The sequence below is a fragment of the Ascaphus truei genome, chromosome 8 (assembly GCF_040206685.1).
Source record: "Ascaphus truei isolate aAscTru1 chromosome 8, aAscTru1.hap1, whole genome shotgun sequence".
Lineage (NCBI taxonomy): Eukaryota > Metazoa > Chordata > Amphibia > Anura > Ascaphidae > Ascaphus > Ascaphus truei.
This window is the reverse complement of record NC_134490.1, coordinates 74,977,392-74,993,612: the sequence shown is the minus strand read 5'-3', so window position 1 is coordinate 74,993,612 and position 16,221 is coordinate 74,977,392. Positions and strand designations below refer to the sequence as shown.

Below are 16,221 nucleotides of genomic sequence, written 5' to 3'. Positions count from 1 at the left end.
TGTCAACACTATAAGCTGCTTCCTAAGGCTGCGCTTATATTGCCGACGACAACGACGTCGCGTCAAAACAAATGCATTGCCGCCGTCGCGTGTGCTTATAGTAAGCGCGACGCCGCAACAGAGCGACGGCTTGGTCGCGATCACTGGAAGTCATCTCAATTTGATTTTTCCAGCGACCGCTGCCTGACGTCACCATCGCCGGCACTATAAGCGTAGCCTAACAATCATCTTTGACTCTGCCCTCGCCTTGATTCCTCATGTTCAGTCTCTTGCTGTCTCCATATATAAAATATTGCTAGAAAATTGCCTTTTTCACTGACGACGTAACTAAAATCCTAATTCACTCACTCATCATGTCCTGCCTCGGCTAGTGCAACATTCTCCTAGTTTCCATTCACCTCGTCCACCTGTTCCCACTCCAATTCATCCAAAATGGTTCTGTCAGACTCTTCTACCTACTCACTGCTCTGCATCTGCTGCTCCACTATGCATAACTCAACCATGGCTTCCCATATCCTCTAGAATTAACTTAAAAATCCTAGCTCTAACTTACAAATCGCTCAACGATACTTCCCGCTTTAAATCTCAGCGCTTGTCACCAAGTACCCCTCTAAACGCCCCATCCGTTCTGCCCATGACCTATGCATCAACTCCTCCCTATTCTCATTCGTGGCTACAAGACTACTGCCACGCTGCACACTTTCTCTGGAATTTCCTACCACAAACCATTAGACTCTCCCGCACCTTTTAAAAGCTACCTGAAAACACACTTTAAAGAAAGCCTATGTGACACCCCACTAACATCAACACCCCTAAACCTAAACGGGACCAGCATAGCTGGACCAAAATTGATCCAGAGGAATACTCAGTCCCCCGTATACCTTTTGTTTCAACTATGCGCCGTTGCCCCTCTAGAGCAGGGCCCTCGTTACCTTTTGTATCAGTTTACATTAATTTGTTCTTATTTAGATTTTTGATAATAAAAATATTACTTGTGAGCACATTCACATCTTAGGCCAGGTCCCCAGTGCCCGCTGCGGCGGGCCGTGTGTGTGGGCACGCAAAGCACAACAACGCGTCCGCTGGCAGGGAAGACAAGAATTTTGTCTTCCCGAGCTGCGACACGATCACGTGGTCGGCGCGCACAAATGGAAAGGCAGATATGACCTCTCATTGCCGTGCCCCTGTCATGGCCCCACCCCCCACGCTCCCCCTACAGACCACCGATCGCAGCTTTAAATTGTGCACGCCCCGCCAGGATGCCAGGCGCGCGTGCAGCAGTAAAGACTGGGACCGAAGCCTTAGACAGGTGTGCTACCCTGCTTTTCACCATTCTCTCTTAGCATACACTGCAGCCAGGGATTCTGGGAAATGAGATGCAAATGAGCACACAGTGTCACCTTTTTGCTTCTTATCCATTTTAACATGGACCCCTATAAGGTTATGCCTGCTGCATTACACAGCTTTTCACCGCAGCCTGGGTTACAGAAGTGCTTACTGTATGTTGTATTTTGTTTATGTAATTTAAGTCACCCTGTTCCCCCATTGTACCACACTGCAGAATAGGATGGCGCTTTATCAAATAAACAATAATTATAATAACAGATAACGACAGACATTGCGATTAGTGCTGTATATCCTTCTGAACAATCCTCTTTCATTTTAAACAAAGATATTTGATCAGTCACCACATTGCCAAATTACACAGACCGTCTCCCATTTAAACCCAAGTACAAGCTATGCAAATTAGCCATGTGCGTGTACTACAACTAGAAGTTATAATTGCATAGAAGGTCAATTGCACAAAGAAATAGTGTGGTAATTTAATTACACAACGTGTCTCCATTATTAAACATAACAAATAGCACAGCCCCATTTCTGGCCCAACTGGCTTTATCAACATCAAAGTAAAACCGATTACAGTCTTGTTGATGTATGCATTGCTAAGCGTTTTCCACCATGCTGGCGACACCTCCAGTGTTACAGGCCAGTAACGGAGATGTAAGAGAAAAACAAATACTGCGAAACTATACAACATTTCAAGAAAAGGAAAATGACACCTTGTGATATTTCCCGATAATTATTGTGCATTGAAAATATAAATACCACACACGGCAGTTTTATGGATGACCTCATACATCCAGTAATGCAAACGCAAATCTGTTTTCACAAAGTACATAACAATATTCACATCCAACTAGCCATGGGTATTGGGCACGCCCCCTTCCCATGATTGGCTGACGTCTGTGCTCATCTCTCTGACTGCAGCAGATTGGAATTCTCTGCACACGTCCTCACAATCTCTCTGTCGTCTGTGTTGGGTCCTTTTCAAATGCATAAGATGTAGTGTAAGTTGGAGCCTCCTATTGATATAAACAGTAGATGCCTAATATGCCACTGCTGTATTCTGCTCTTTGAAAATGAGCATAATAAGTCAATTTTAGACCTGACCCACTATTATAGTTTACATTGAAGGGGTAAAAGCACTATTAAAAAATAACCTATAAAAATAAATAATGTGTATCATCCGAATAGACGACTGAAGGTCGGAAACCACTTGTCTTGTACACAAGTAAGATAAGTTGCAGCCAAGCAATACTAAATTGCTGCAATGATAACTGCATGTGTAAATAGATAAGAACCAAAAGCAGAATGGCTGTATCAGCATGGAACAAAGCTGTATTCTAAAACCGGTTTTGTGGGCATGAATAATAAGAGCATTAATAACTTCTGAGTTAATGTCACTACTACAATTCCTTCCGAAAGGGTCTACATTGCACGCTACTGTACCATCATTTATTAAATGATTCAACATTGCAGCAAGCCTGCAACTAATTAGTATGATCAACACAGAGCAAGGCAGGGAAGAAAGGCAGACACCCTTCCGGGATCATCTGATAGCACATGATGGGGGCACAGTGTTAAAATAGTGTTCTGCAATTTATATTCTTTTGACTTAATCAATCCATGATTGGAGCTTTGTGCCCTACAACAGGGGCTGCTCAACTTCAGTCCTCAAGACAGCCCAAACAGGTCTGGTTTTAAGGACATCCCAGCTTCAGCACAGGTGGCTCAATCAGTGGCTCAGATTTTGACTGAGCCACCTGTGCTGAAGCTGGGATATCCTTAAAACCTGACCTGTTGGGGAGTCTTGAGGACTGAAGTTGAACACCCCTGCTCTACGACATTGAATGAAAATGTCTTATGAATAGGCCCATCATTTACCCATTCCAGGCTGGCACAGTACATTTCATAGCAATGCCATTCATGCCCAACCCGTGCCAAAGGGGTTAAATACTAAATTAAGCCAACCCCCGGCTTGTTTACTCATCAGCTGCTAACTTTATCTCATGAAAGTCTTGTGTGAAACCAAATGCACATTGAAAGCTTAGATACTTGCAAGGAATGCCTGTTACCGTGTAGATCACCGCAATATCCAATTTATTATTTTCGTTTTGTTTAATGTACTCACCATTAGCACTGCAAAGTTACCGAAGTGTGTGCACTGAATGGTGGTAATATTGCCTGCGGAGGTAATTATGTGGCAACCTTCTCCACACCAGCCCCCATGTCCATCTAGAAGGTCAAAATCCCAAAAGGCAGCTGCAGGGTCTACCCCCTGTTTAAAGTGTCTCAGGCCAATTGTCACTGGCTTGGTGAGGTTTCCAAAATTGTACCCATCTGCAAAAGCAACAAACGGAGTCAGAGAAATGGACTGGAAAATTCTTCACTGCTGATTATGGTATATTCAGACGTGAGCTGTTCTGAACTACCATAATTAAACTAATATTGTATATTCTCTGCTTGCATGAACGAGGAGCAAAGTCCATCCTAGAAAGTTTGATATCTTAATTAATCGCAATGATTAAATCACGCTGACCTGTTCGTATGAGCTGTTTGCAACATAATATTTTTCTATGCCAGTGGAAATATATGAAATGACTGACGTTTAGTACACTGAATTGTCATATTTGTAACAAAGGTAATGATCAAAATACACAATGCTTTCATTTTACATCTATTTTTGAAAATACATAAATATGACAACACAAATATTTATAGCACATTCACTATGTCTCTTCGCATAGCATTATACAAAGAGACCTATTATACCTCTACACTATTACACCTCTACACTAGACTCTACAACTACATGAATGAACATTAATATGCATGCAGCAGAATACTACCATTCATGTTGCCTGCAATAATTGAGTTAGTGTCATAATTAGCCCAATTAAAATAATACATCTGACTCAAAAGCATCACTTGTTTGATTGATGAATAGTGCTAATGTCAAGCTAACCAAGTTCTCTTTTGAGCAAGTTGACTTGACTCCGAGAATATATTTGGTTTAAATGTCCACCCTCTTCTGTTAAACAGGTGTCCTTAATAACAGCTTCCCCGGTGTCCCCCGTGCGTCTGCGGTGTGTTTGGAAAGCAAGGCTAGTGCTTACATGTGTGGAGAAAATGGATACGAGCAACTTACCTATTCTAGAAAGCACAGCTGGTGTGGTAACCGTCCTACGTTTCCCCGCATCCGCAAGATGTGATGCGTTCCCAGTGATAGGAAAGAGTTTCCCATTCCGAAAGAAAATAAGCTGGAGCTTGCAAGTGGAGTTATCAACAGATTGCAAGGATGGAGACTGTGCAAAGACAGACGGTGGCAGATGAATGGATGCTACGGCTACACTATTCTGTACAACAGGGAGAGACGGGGGAGAAAAAAAAAGGAAAAATTGAAAATGCAAGTCACAACAGGGTTGCTTTCATTATGTTTTAAACTACAGCGCTAGGAATGTATGCTGTCTTCCTTTTTTCCCCCAGCAGAATGGAAGCAACCCTAGAAGCAGGACCGGTAACCATGGGAATAAGATCGGTACAGTGCATGTTAAAAGGGAAAGCATTTTCATTGCATGTGTAAGTCTGTCTGGTCAAGATCCCTACTGCAGAGGTGAGAATGGTTCTTACCATGCCTGCTAGAGGGTCCATCAACACTGCAGATCTGATTTAAAGAGACAACCTGTGCCAGGGTTTCTCCTTCACTTAATACAGAATCAGACAACTTGTATGAAAGCCTTAGAACAAAGCAATGCTTACAAAGGGTGGCTAAATCATTTAGAACACATCTACATATTAAAATGCAGGGTAAAGGGAGAATCGCGGTGTGCCGCACTTACTGCTCATTTCTAAATGGTACATTTGTGAATAATGATATTGCATGAGCTCATGTTTTAGTAAAATGACTACAGACGAGAATATGATGGCTATGATGCGGCTAGAAAAGAAGGCATCTTTATGTTGCAAGTGGTTGAAAACACGTACACTGGAAATGTTTCGATCCGTAAATGTTTTTCCCATTTAAGCAATGAGTATTGTGAAGCAGCTAACTGACCTACAGTTCATGCAACAGTACTGAGGGGGTTAATGCCATGTCTCCCTTTCATGCTAGCCACAGGCAGAGCTTTCTGTGCTTAACGTCACAACAAGTGTCAGCGCTCTGAAAACAAGTCTCTGAAAAATATGCTAATGAATCGAGATATTTCAGAGAAAATGTACATTAGCAGATGAGCAACGAATACATCAAAAGCACGTTAGACACTCCCCTTCCTAAGCACTCTGCTTATATTTATTGTCCAATGTGCTCTGCTATTATGTATATTTACCAGATTCCATTTCAAGGAGATTTCCCCTAGGTGCAACAGTAGGCATTTACATGCATACATGATTATATTACATTGCTTTCTTATGCCTTTCTGTTTTCTCTTCTTCTGGCTCTGTGTCAGCGCCGATTCTATATGCCTGCTACCTTATTCTACTTGTTACATTCAACATTCTTTCTAAACAGTGTATGTGTAAAGCAAGATCTTATAAGACTTAGGGGCCTATGCACTAAGCATTCATAAAAAAAGTCGCAGTGTTTGTGTGCGTTGCTATCACGGTATTCAGAAAGCCTCGATTACCTGTGATAGCAAAATTCCCAAAACGGGCGAGTAACCAGCGGCGTGTTTGTCTCTCTGAAAAGGCCTTACCCTGCGATTACTTTCAGCTGTAGAGAGAGCTGCTCAAAGAGAGCCGCCTCTCCTTGCGCAAATCTAGGCCGAAATTGACGTTTTTTTAAAATAAATTTTATTACTAGTATAGATGAGCAGGGGGTCTCCTGAGCAGAACCGTGTTGGGCCTGTATCTCAGGAAGCAGGGGGTCCCCGGACCTCACATCAATGCGGTTCTGCTCGGGAGATCCTCTGCTCATCTACACTAGTAGTAACATTTATATTAAAACAGCTGCTACCCACAATAAACATTAAAAACACAACACTAATACCCACCTCCTCTACCCCCATATGATTGCTACAAGAGTTCGCGGGTGTCTGTGGGCCCTTGGGTGGTCCCCGCGGGTGTCCAGGGGACCTCGGGTGGTCCCTGCAGGTGTCCGGGGGTCCTCAAGTGGTCCCTGCAGGTGTCTGTGGGCCCTCGGAAGATCTCCACGGATGTCTGGGGGTCCTCAGGTGGTCCCTGCGTTGTCTGTGAGCCCTCGGGTGGCCCCTGTGGGTCACCGCTGGCCTGCGGTACCAATTGTGTCACAAATATTTGAAGTGCCAACATTTAAATAAATACAAGCCCCTCCACGAATACATACCGTACAATAATGGTCAAAACAACTATTATCCAGATATGGATAATAGCTCATTTGCCCATTATTAAATCAAACATTAACCAGTCGGCATCAATAAAGTAAATAAACATTTCTACTTACCCCTGCCATCATAAAGGGCATCCTCATCACCATACTGCAAAGCCATGTCCTCCGTTGTCAGAAAGAACACAATAAATAATACAATCTAATGGCCCCTACCTCTTAATCACCTTAGCGGTTAATAACTGCTATAGTAATTAAGGGGTTAAGCCACCCTCCACCGCTACCCACACGGGAGGCCTAACCACCCTCCCCGAGCCCACTATACCCACCCTGTACCCATTGATTGGCATAGTGGTACATCATACCCATATAATATGGGCATGATAAGCCACTATAGCAGTCAATGGTCACCCTAATAAAAAAAAAAGCCTCAAGGCCAAAAATACAAAATAATAAACATATACACAAGTACCTAAACACCACAATTCAAGACATAAAAGCACTAGCCAACCAATTCAATAATTAAAAGCACTAGAGAACCAACCAATCAATTAATGAATTAATTTTAAACACTAGCCAACAAAGCAATTAATAATAAAAACCACTAGGCAACACATCAATAAAAACTAGTAGCCAACAAAAGAAACCATTAAATAAAAACGCTAAACAATCGGAAAATCAAATTAAAACAAGCCATCAAAATTACAAACAGTATTTAAGCCAAACAATAAACAGAAAAATAAAAAATCAATAGAAAAAAAGCATTTGCCAAAAACTGCATTGGCTATCACTGTATTGATCTGTACCTTAAAGGGGAACAGATTAATACATTATCAGTCAATGGGCAATGAAAAACATAAAAATAAAAATATACAATCAAAAAACCTGAAAAAAAGACATTTACATACATTGAATATTTTTTTTACCTTTAGAAGCGTTGACCCCCTGAATCCCAGGGTTTCAGGAAGCACTTGTACCGCGACGTCATCAAAGTCAATCCAACGCCACCCATCTTGAAGATCCGGAACAGGTAACAAAATTCTTCTATCACCTCCTTCTATAATTATTTCTTTTTTCTGTAATATTCTATCATCATCTGTCAATCCATAGCCCCATGATAAGTACACAACATGATGTAGTCTTGTCGGCTTCTTGTGGTCAAATGAGACGTCAAGGCCTTATATATGGCCTGTGACATCAAATTTTCAGGTCAGATGGTACAGCTCCAATCTGATTCAACATTGTATCATGTGCCTGCCTCCTTGTTTTTTTGATACATTAGTTCAAAAGGATGTGACATCACTTTAAGGGATGACGTCACATCCTTTTGAACTAATGTAACCTATCACATGGTACAGCAACCAATGGGATTGTCTTCAATCCCATTGGCTGTAATACTATGTGATATAACCATGTGGTTTGAAGGACGTGATGTACCTCCCTTGGAGATGACGTCACATCCTTAACAAAAAAAAAGGAGGTGGGCACATGATAAAGCATCCAGTCAGATTGTAGCTGTACCATCTGACCTGAAAATGTAACGTCACAGGCCATATATAAGGCCTTGACATCTCATTTGACCTCAAGAAGCCGACGAGACAACATCCTGTTGTGGATTTACCATGGGCCTATGAATTGACAGATGAAGATAGAAGATTACAGAAAAGAGAAATAATTACAAAAGAAGCTATAAGAAGGTAATAGAAGAAAGAAGAATTTTGTTACCTGTTCCGGATCTTCAAGGTGGATGGCGTTGGATTGACTTTGATGATGTCGCGTTACGAGAGCTTCCTGAAACACCAGGATTCAGAGGGTCAACGCTTCTAAAGGTATGAAAAATATTGAATGCATGTAAATGTCTTTTTTTCAGGTTTTTTGATTGTATATTTTTATTTTTATGTTTTTTATTGCCCATTGACTGATAATGTATTAATCTGTTCCCCTTTAGGATACAGATCAATACAGTGATAGCCAATGCATTTTTTGGCAAATGCTTTTTTTCTATTGATTGTTTTTTTGTATTTTTCTGTTTATTGTTTGGCTTAAATTGTTTGTAGTTTGGATGGCCTGTTTTAATTTGATTTTCCGATTGTTTAGCGTTTTTATTTAATTATTTATTTTGTTGGCTACTGGTTTTAATTGATGTGTTGCCTAGTGATTTTCTTAATTAATTGATTTGTTGGCTTGTGGTTTAAATTCATTAATTGTTTTGTTGGCTAGTGTTTAAAATTAATTGATTGGTTGGCTAGTGCTTTTATTTATTTAATTGGTTGGCTAGTGCTTTTATTTATTTAACTGGTTGGCTAGAGCTTTTATTTCTTGAATTGGGGTGTTTAGGTGCTTGTGTATATGTTTTATTATTGTGTATTTGTGGCCTTGCGGTGTTTTTATTAGGGTGACCATTGAGTGTTATAGTGCCCATATTATATGGGTATGATGTACCACTATGCCAATCAATGGGTAGAGGGTAGGTATAGTGGGTCCGGAGTGAGTGGTTAGGCCTCCCAGGTTGGTATCGGGGGAGGGTCGGTTAACCCCTTAATTACTATAGCGGTTATTAACCGCTAAGGTGATTAAGGGGTTAGGGGCCATTAGATTGTATTATTTATTGTATTCTTTCTGGCAACGGAGGACATGGACCTGGAGTATGCTGATGAGGACGCCTTTCATGATAGCAGGGGTAAGTAGAAAGGTTTATTTACTTTATTTATGCTGGCTGGCTAATGTTTAATATAATAATGGGCATATGAGCTATTATCCATATCTGGATAATAGTTATTTTGCCCATTACAGTACTGTATGTGTTTTTGGGACACATGAATGGTATCGCAGGCCAGCGGGGACCACTCGAGGACCCCCGGACACGTGGGGACCACCCGAGGGCAAACAGATACCCGCAGAAATCACTTGAGGACCCCCAGACAGCTGCAGGGACCACCCGAGGGCCAAAAGACACCCGTGGGGACCACTTGAGGACCCCGGACACTCGCGACCTCTGTTATCAATCATGTGGGTGTAGAGGAGGTGGGTATTAGTGTTTATTGTGGGTAGCGGGGGTGGGTGAATGGAGTATTTGGCCCTTGGTGGGTAGTGGGAGGGGTTAACCCCTTTATTGCCTTAGCGGTTTTCCACTAAGGTAATTAAGTTGCCTGTAAATGCATTTTTATTGCATGGGATTCATGCCGGGGGTCTCCGTTGCTGATATTAAGGGGTATAAGCTCCAAAGACCCCCGGCATCAATCCGATGCAGAAAAAAAACATTTTTTTTCTGTCCTGTCTCGCTGCTTCTCAGCAGGTTCTCACCACCTTCACGCCAACTTTTCCTGGCGTGAGGATTTTGGGAGAAACTCGCCAATCTAGAGCCGCGATAGGCCTCGATAAGCTAATCACGGGTACTAGAATTGCACGAGTTTCAGAACCTGCGTTTTTTGTTTTTTTTAAAGGATCAACATTTTGGCGATTCAGTCTTTTATCGCCCACTTATCGACACTTACAGAATCGTTGCAGGCATTTTGACTGATAAGTGCTCGATAAGTAGCTTATAAACGCTTATAGCATAGAGGTCTTTGTACCCACTGATGTTCTATGTGCACTCCCTGACTCCATATACCCTCTGCTACTCTGTGTCCCACCCCTCCCCCCAATTCACTAGTTCTTTGTCTGGTTTTCTGTGACCGCATTGCCCTTCTTCTGCCTTATTGGTTTAAAAAAAAAACCATTAACCAGGAAATAATACATTGAGCGTTACTGCACCGACACACTTTATTCGAGCAAATACCCAGTATGTACCTGGCAGATACCTGGAATGCGCCGCTCCTCACCTATGACAAGCCCCGTTGCATTTGCCTTCCCAGCCTGGGTTCATGCCTGGCTGACGGGCGGCTGATCTGTTAAATGATAATAATTAGGATTTAATAGGCTGCAATGCTTCGCGTGTCTACCAGATGGCATAAATTCATGAATTGTAATGCAGTATATATATATATATACTGTGCAGTATTGCAGCCAGCGGGAATAAAATGCTTCAATCCCTGCTTGGAAAATAACCCAATGCACTCGGGCAGAAAACAGTCACAAACCTCAATACACCCGGGTATACCCGAATTCGTGGGACTAGCCGAGCTCGAATAAAGTGTGTCGCCAGTGTACCTCTCGTTTTCAAGTATGTCCTGGGCACAGAGATATGATGACAATACACGGTTACATTAAATGAACAGAGGTTATACATTATATTTAAAGACATTGCATGAACAGTTAAGAGATAATATGAATATGGGTGTATATTACAGTTACAGACCAGATTAAAATGTAAGATCGCTTTAGTTTTGAAAGAATTTAGCCTGGTGGCAGCTTTGAGAGTCTCCGGTAGATTGTACCAGTTGTCGGGTGCACGGTAAAAGGAGGAGGAGCGGCCGGATTCCTTGTTGAACCTTGGGACCATGAACATTCATGACATTCTTTTGGAATCAGATCTCAGGTGATAATTGCTGCGTGTAGTTGGGGTGAGGAACTTGTTCAGATAGTCCTGTTTTTACTTTATCCTCTGCACCCCACCTTCCTATATGGAAATGTTATTATGTCTTCATAAGATATGCTCCAACAATGTAGTCAAATCTAATACTCTTAGAGCTAAATTCCTTCATTATTGATCTTTACATATTGTTTGTCAACTTTGGGCTGTGTGGCAATCACAGGCAGCCAGCATGGTACCTCCCTCAACCCCTTTAAATGGTGGGGCATCTCAAGAATGGGAGATGCTGAAACAGGATCAGAATCTGTGTTTAAATGGACAATCTCTCCTAGGACCAAAGTTAACTCCTTCCAGTTTAAGGGGTGTAATCTAGGTAATTGATCCTTTTTTTTTTTTTTTTACCCAAATCTAATATCTGTAAGTATTTTTTTAATTTATCAATTAAAATTAGACATGGGAGGGGGCGTGATTTCTTCTGGCTGCTCCCTTTTGTGTAATGTCACTGTGTGTTCAGCAAGAGCTTGTACAGCCAGAGCCCTCTCTCCCAACCTCTCCTTAACTTTATTAGTTCTCTGTGGGATAAAAGTTAAGAAAAGATAACACACTCTTCCCCCATTCTGAGGCCCCTAAGAAATTTAGCTGGCCATCTATATGAGATTGTGCCTTTTATTTGAGCAGTTTGGATAGTTTGTGTAATGGGCACTAGTAACCTTACTGATGTCACCTAAAAGCAGTATATAGGACTTTTATAATGCTTTAAAATGCCTAAAATATGTACTTGCGCACTACTGGTGCCAAACAAACTGAGATATTCAATATAATAGAGGTATTTATATTTTCTTTTCAGATTCAGGAAGCAGCCAATTTGTAATATCATCTATTCACTTCCCTCCTGCAGTGCTGCAGTGAGCAAAAGCGCAGCTGTGCGCTGGTATGTAGGAACCAGAGCACTTAGAAATAATTTTTTAACACACTATAATTTTTTAATTTAAAAAAATGTTTTACCAGGATACATTGAGTTACCTCTCGTTTTCAAGTATGTCCTGGGCACAGAGTTATAACAATACACGGTTACATTAAAAGAACAGTGATTATACAATCAATTCATAGACATTTCATAGACAGATAGAGTTGGAAAATTGGGTACAGGGGATAAAGGGTTTGAGAGTTTCAGATTAAATAGAGCAGCTTTAACATCACTTTAACATCACCAAACCTCAGCGAACGGAAGCAAATGGCTCACACCCTTTGGCTGCCCTTCGACTGCGCCAAAGGCTGTTTGCCTTTGGGGCAACGCAGATGTACACTTGGGTGGTTGAGATTCAATGCAGCTGTGAATACAAAGTTCTTTGTGTCCTCTTGGCTCATTAGCATTCCAGGGGGTGGGGTTGACATTCCACATAGTACTAGCAAATGTTAACCCTTAACACGCTGGTCCTGTGCAGAGGGGAGCAGCTCTTGGGGAGCCCCATCAGGCTGTCCGCCTTTGGGGCAATGCAGATTTACATGGCAGTAACATAAATGGCATCACAAACACAAGGCAGCGGCCTCCTCAGTAGCAAATATATCATCATTTTGAGAACACAGAGCCGGGGTGGCCAATTCCAGTCCTCAAGGGCCCCCAACAGGTCAGGTTATAAGGATATCTCTGCTTCAGCACAGGCGACTCAGTCAATGGCTCAGTCAGAATGACTGAGCCACTGATTGAGCCATGAGTGCTGAAGCAGATACTTGTGCAATTGCGTAATAGCAGATTTGACTTTTATTTGCGGAAAAGGCTTGGAGAATCTGAGAGTCCCCAACCAATAATACCAAAGCCAGAAACTCCTCACACAGAAAGTGAAACAGAAATCACAGCTTCTCTTTCACATGACACGTCAGAGAGGAACTACAGAGCCTGGAGGCTGAGTCTGAATCTGCTCTCTCCCTCCCAACCTCAGGGGCCAAGTCTGAATCTGCCCCATGCCAGCTCGCCTCTTAGGCTGCAGCCAGGATGGGAGCACGCATGCTGGCGTTCGAGCACCAGGATGTGCTGTGCTCTGCTCGGCCGGCGATTTCTGGCCAGCTAGTTGCGCGCGTGGGGGCGTGTCGGGGGCGCAGCCATGACGTCACGGAGCTGGTTCGCCCTCATTGGGCGAACCGCTCACGTGACGCATCATCGAGCAGCCAAATCAAATTTGGTTGTTACGCCAAGCAGCAAGCACGCGTGCACACGTGAGTGCATGCACCCTCACCCTGGACGAGGGCATACAGAGTTATCACTCTGATCGCGCCGAGTGTGAGCTTGCGGTTCGCTCCACCATGGCCGCAGCCTTAGTCTCTGAGGTTTCTGAGCCGACATATATCCTGAATCCGACCCCGGCTCTGTGGTTCAGCACGCTTGCGCACCGGGTAAGCCACTAGATCCTGTACCTATGATGAATAGCCAGGATGCCTTCCCAGCCCCTGAGCTGACAGCCAACTTAAAGCTGCAGTTCAGTCAATATCCTGCATGTGTGTTTTTTTTAATAAATCAGTTCTGTAGTAAGAAAAAATACTTTTAGCATTTTCTGTTTTTAAAAAAACAACTTTGAAAGACCAATTTTCTTGTATTCTATTTTAAGAGCCATTTGCTAACTCACTGCCCCTTCATGTCCTGTCACAAGCCCTGGCACACCCCTTTGTCAGCCCTGCCCTCCCTATAGCACATGTCAGTGCAGGAATGCTCATGAATATTCATGAGCTTCCACTGACAGACAAGCAGAATATAAACAGATCCCTTCACTAATTATGTCAACAAATTTCGCCGATCAATACATGGAGAACGAATTGACCTGCAGCTATACAGTTCTTTAGGTAATTAGAGATTGCACACACAAAACTATTGAAGTAAAAAAATAAATAAAAAATAAAAAAAAAAGACTGAACTGCAGCTTTAAGTTTGCCCTGCCCCGTAATCTTGCTCGATGACGCACCGGTGAAATCAATACCGGATCCTGCACTTATGTCCTCCCTATCCTGCATAGTCAAAGCTTGTACAGAATGAAGAAACCCCCTTCTGTCTCTGCTGGGCTGCGGGGAGATCTCAACTACTCCTCAGTCACATAGACCTTTGCCATTGCCGATTATAGTCCTCACAGCTAATTAACACTTGTCTGGGTTTTATCCCTTCAAATTCCAACAGAGGACAATTTATGTGACTATTGTTATTACTTTAAACCTGTTTATTTATATTAGAACAGTGCTAGTCCTTAGAAGTGTCTCTCTTTCATGATTAAACAAAGCCTGTTACTGTTATACTGGGAGAGGGATTGCAAACTTTATTGGAATAGCCTCATACTATAGATTTTTGCTGCGAGTATTTAAATCCTGGGGTTAATTTAGGAATGTGTAAGTTAAAATGATCCTAACTTTTTCCATGTAATCTTCCTTCTGTTTTCTGTAGTATGTAGCTGGGTCTAATTAGAGATAACTTTTATAGAAATATATTTTCACACAGAATTACATCCCCCTGTCTTTGTATCCTGAGGGTTATAGCTGGATATAACTACAGAAGGATTTTTAGTATGGAAACGTATTCTCACACAGAATCCCAACCCCCTGACTTTGTTCTGTCAGAGTGGCTGCATCTGCTCAGTTCCTCTGATCACTCTCAGTATTCTGCTTATGCCAAAAGGACTAGAGACTACTGTAAGAATCAGGAAACATAAACGAAGTGTAACAGTGTTTCCCCCACCCAATCGCAGATAGTGGGCATTACAGGGCGTATGGTGCATATATTGCTGGCAACAGGAGGGCTGAGTTGTTCGCCGATGGTAGTGGGGACACAGGATCAGGCTTCTGGGGTTCAGACCATTCACCTGATAGGGCTGTCTATGTTGTTCTTTGCAAGGTTGATATCCCCCTGACTACACCTAGCCTCCCTCTTTCATTATCACTTATTCTGGAAGCGTACCTTGTTACTTCCAGCTTTGTTTCACTGTAAGCCTGTCCTGTTGCATCTCTCAGCAGCGCCTCCAAATAGAACATTGTATCCCCCACCCAATCGCAGATAGGGGCCATTACAGGGTGTATGGTGCATATACCTGCTGGCAACAGGAGGGCTGAGTCATTCACCGATAGTAGTGGGGACACAGGAACAGGCTTCTGGGGTTCATACACCACACATATTCTTAGCAGTGCAGCGCCTTCATCTGCCGTAGGCTCCAGAAACTGAAGGTGATCTCCCACGGTAGAACTTATTACCTCTCCCCCTAGTAAGGTCATGCACCAGGCAGGAGATATATTGCAAATAGGAACGGATTATTACTACACTCTGCAGTAACAGTTACACAGCAGTCTTCTGCCGGATACAGTCTGTCAGCTCAGCTCTCATGAAGATGGTCTCTGGACTGCCACTACAGGCCAAGGGCATCTGCAGCCGTCCTACCTCTTCCCCACCTCCCTAGCGGAGGCAGAGGTAAGGTACACACTCACTCTCCCCCAAAGGGAAGAGGGATAGAGTAGGCCCAATATACAGCCTCTCCAATGTGTGACCTGCCTTCCTCAAGTGAGGAAAGGCACTACTAATTTAGGGCGATGTCTGCCTTTAAGCACAGCCAGGAGAGGCACCAGGTGTGTCCCGGGATAAGACAATCTTAAACCTGCTGTACCCGAACCTCTGACACTCAGGGGCAGCACCAGTGAAGGGGGAAAACCCCATGATGACTACAGGCAGGCCTGCTGTACCAGGGCTTACTGCCAGGAGAAGGGCAAAATAGTAGTATGGGATGACCGTGTTATAGTAATGTTTCTTATTAATAATACACATGTAAAGCCCTTCTTAATCTAAATTCTTTCTACTATTCTAAATCGTGAGTTTTCTTTTGTTATTTAGCTCAGGGGAGTGCAATCTTTTTTCCCTGCGCCCCCCTGCCATCTTTCCCCCTCTCCTCGCGCCCCCCCCCCCCCCCGCTTACCTTGCTTCAGACAACCTGGCGTCATGACGTCACATTGCCATGGCGACGCGTGACCAGGAGCTTCTGAAACAAGGCAAGTAGAAGTTTACAGAGGCCCTGCAGCTCCCCCAGGTTAATTTAAATGAATTCGGAAGCGTGCGAGGGCCTCTGTAAACCCTGCGCCCCCGCGAGTC

At 43.0% G+C, this 16,221-nt stretch overlaps 1 protein-coding gene across 7 annotated transcripts in view; it reads right to left on the bottom strand.

The window, feature by feature from the left end:
- Positions 1-16,221, bottom strand: part of ADGRA1 (adhesion G protein-coupled receptor A1) — a 692,353-nt gene that overhangs the window by 246,094 nt on the left and 430,038 nt on the right. For 6 of the 7 annotated variants that reach the window (XM_075612706.1, XM_075612707.1, XM_075612705.1 and 3 more), the window contains 2 exons: positions 4,490-4,697; positions 3,473-3,681 (listed from right to left, as the gene is read on the bottom strand). In XM_075612706.1, coding sequence (XP_075468821.1) covers positions 3,473-3,681; positions 4,490-4,697 — 417 coding nt within the window. Of the gene's footprint in view, positions 1-3,472; positions 3,682-4,489; positions 4,698-16,221 lie in introns of those variants that run through there. The other variant, XM_075612711.1, reaches the window with a different exon arrangement.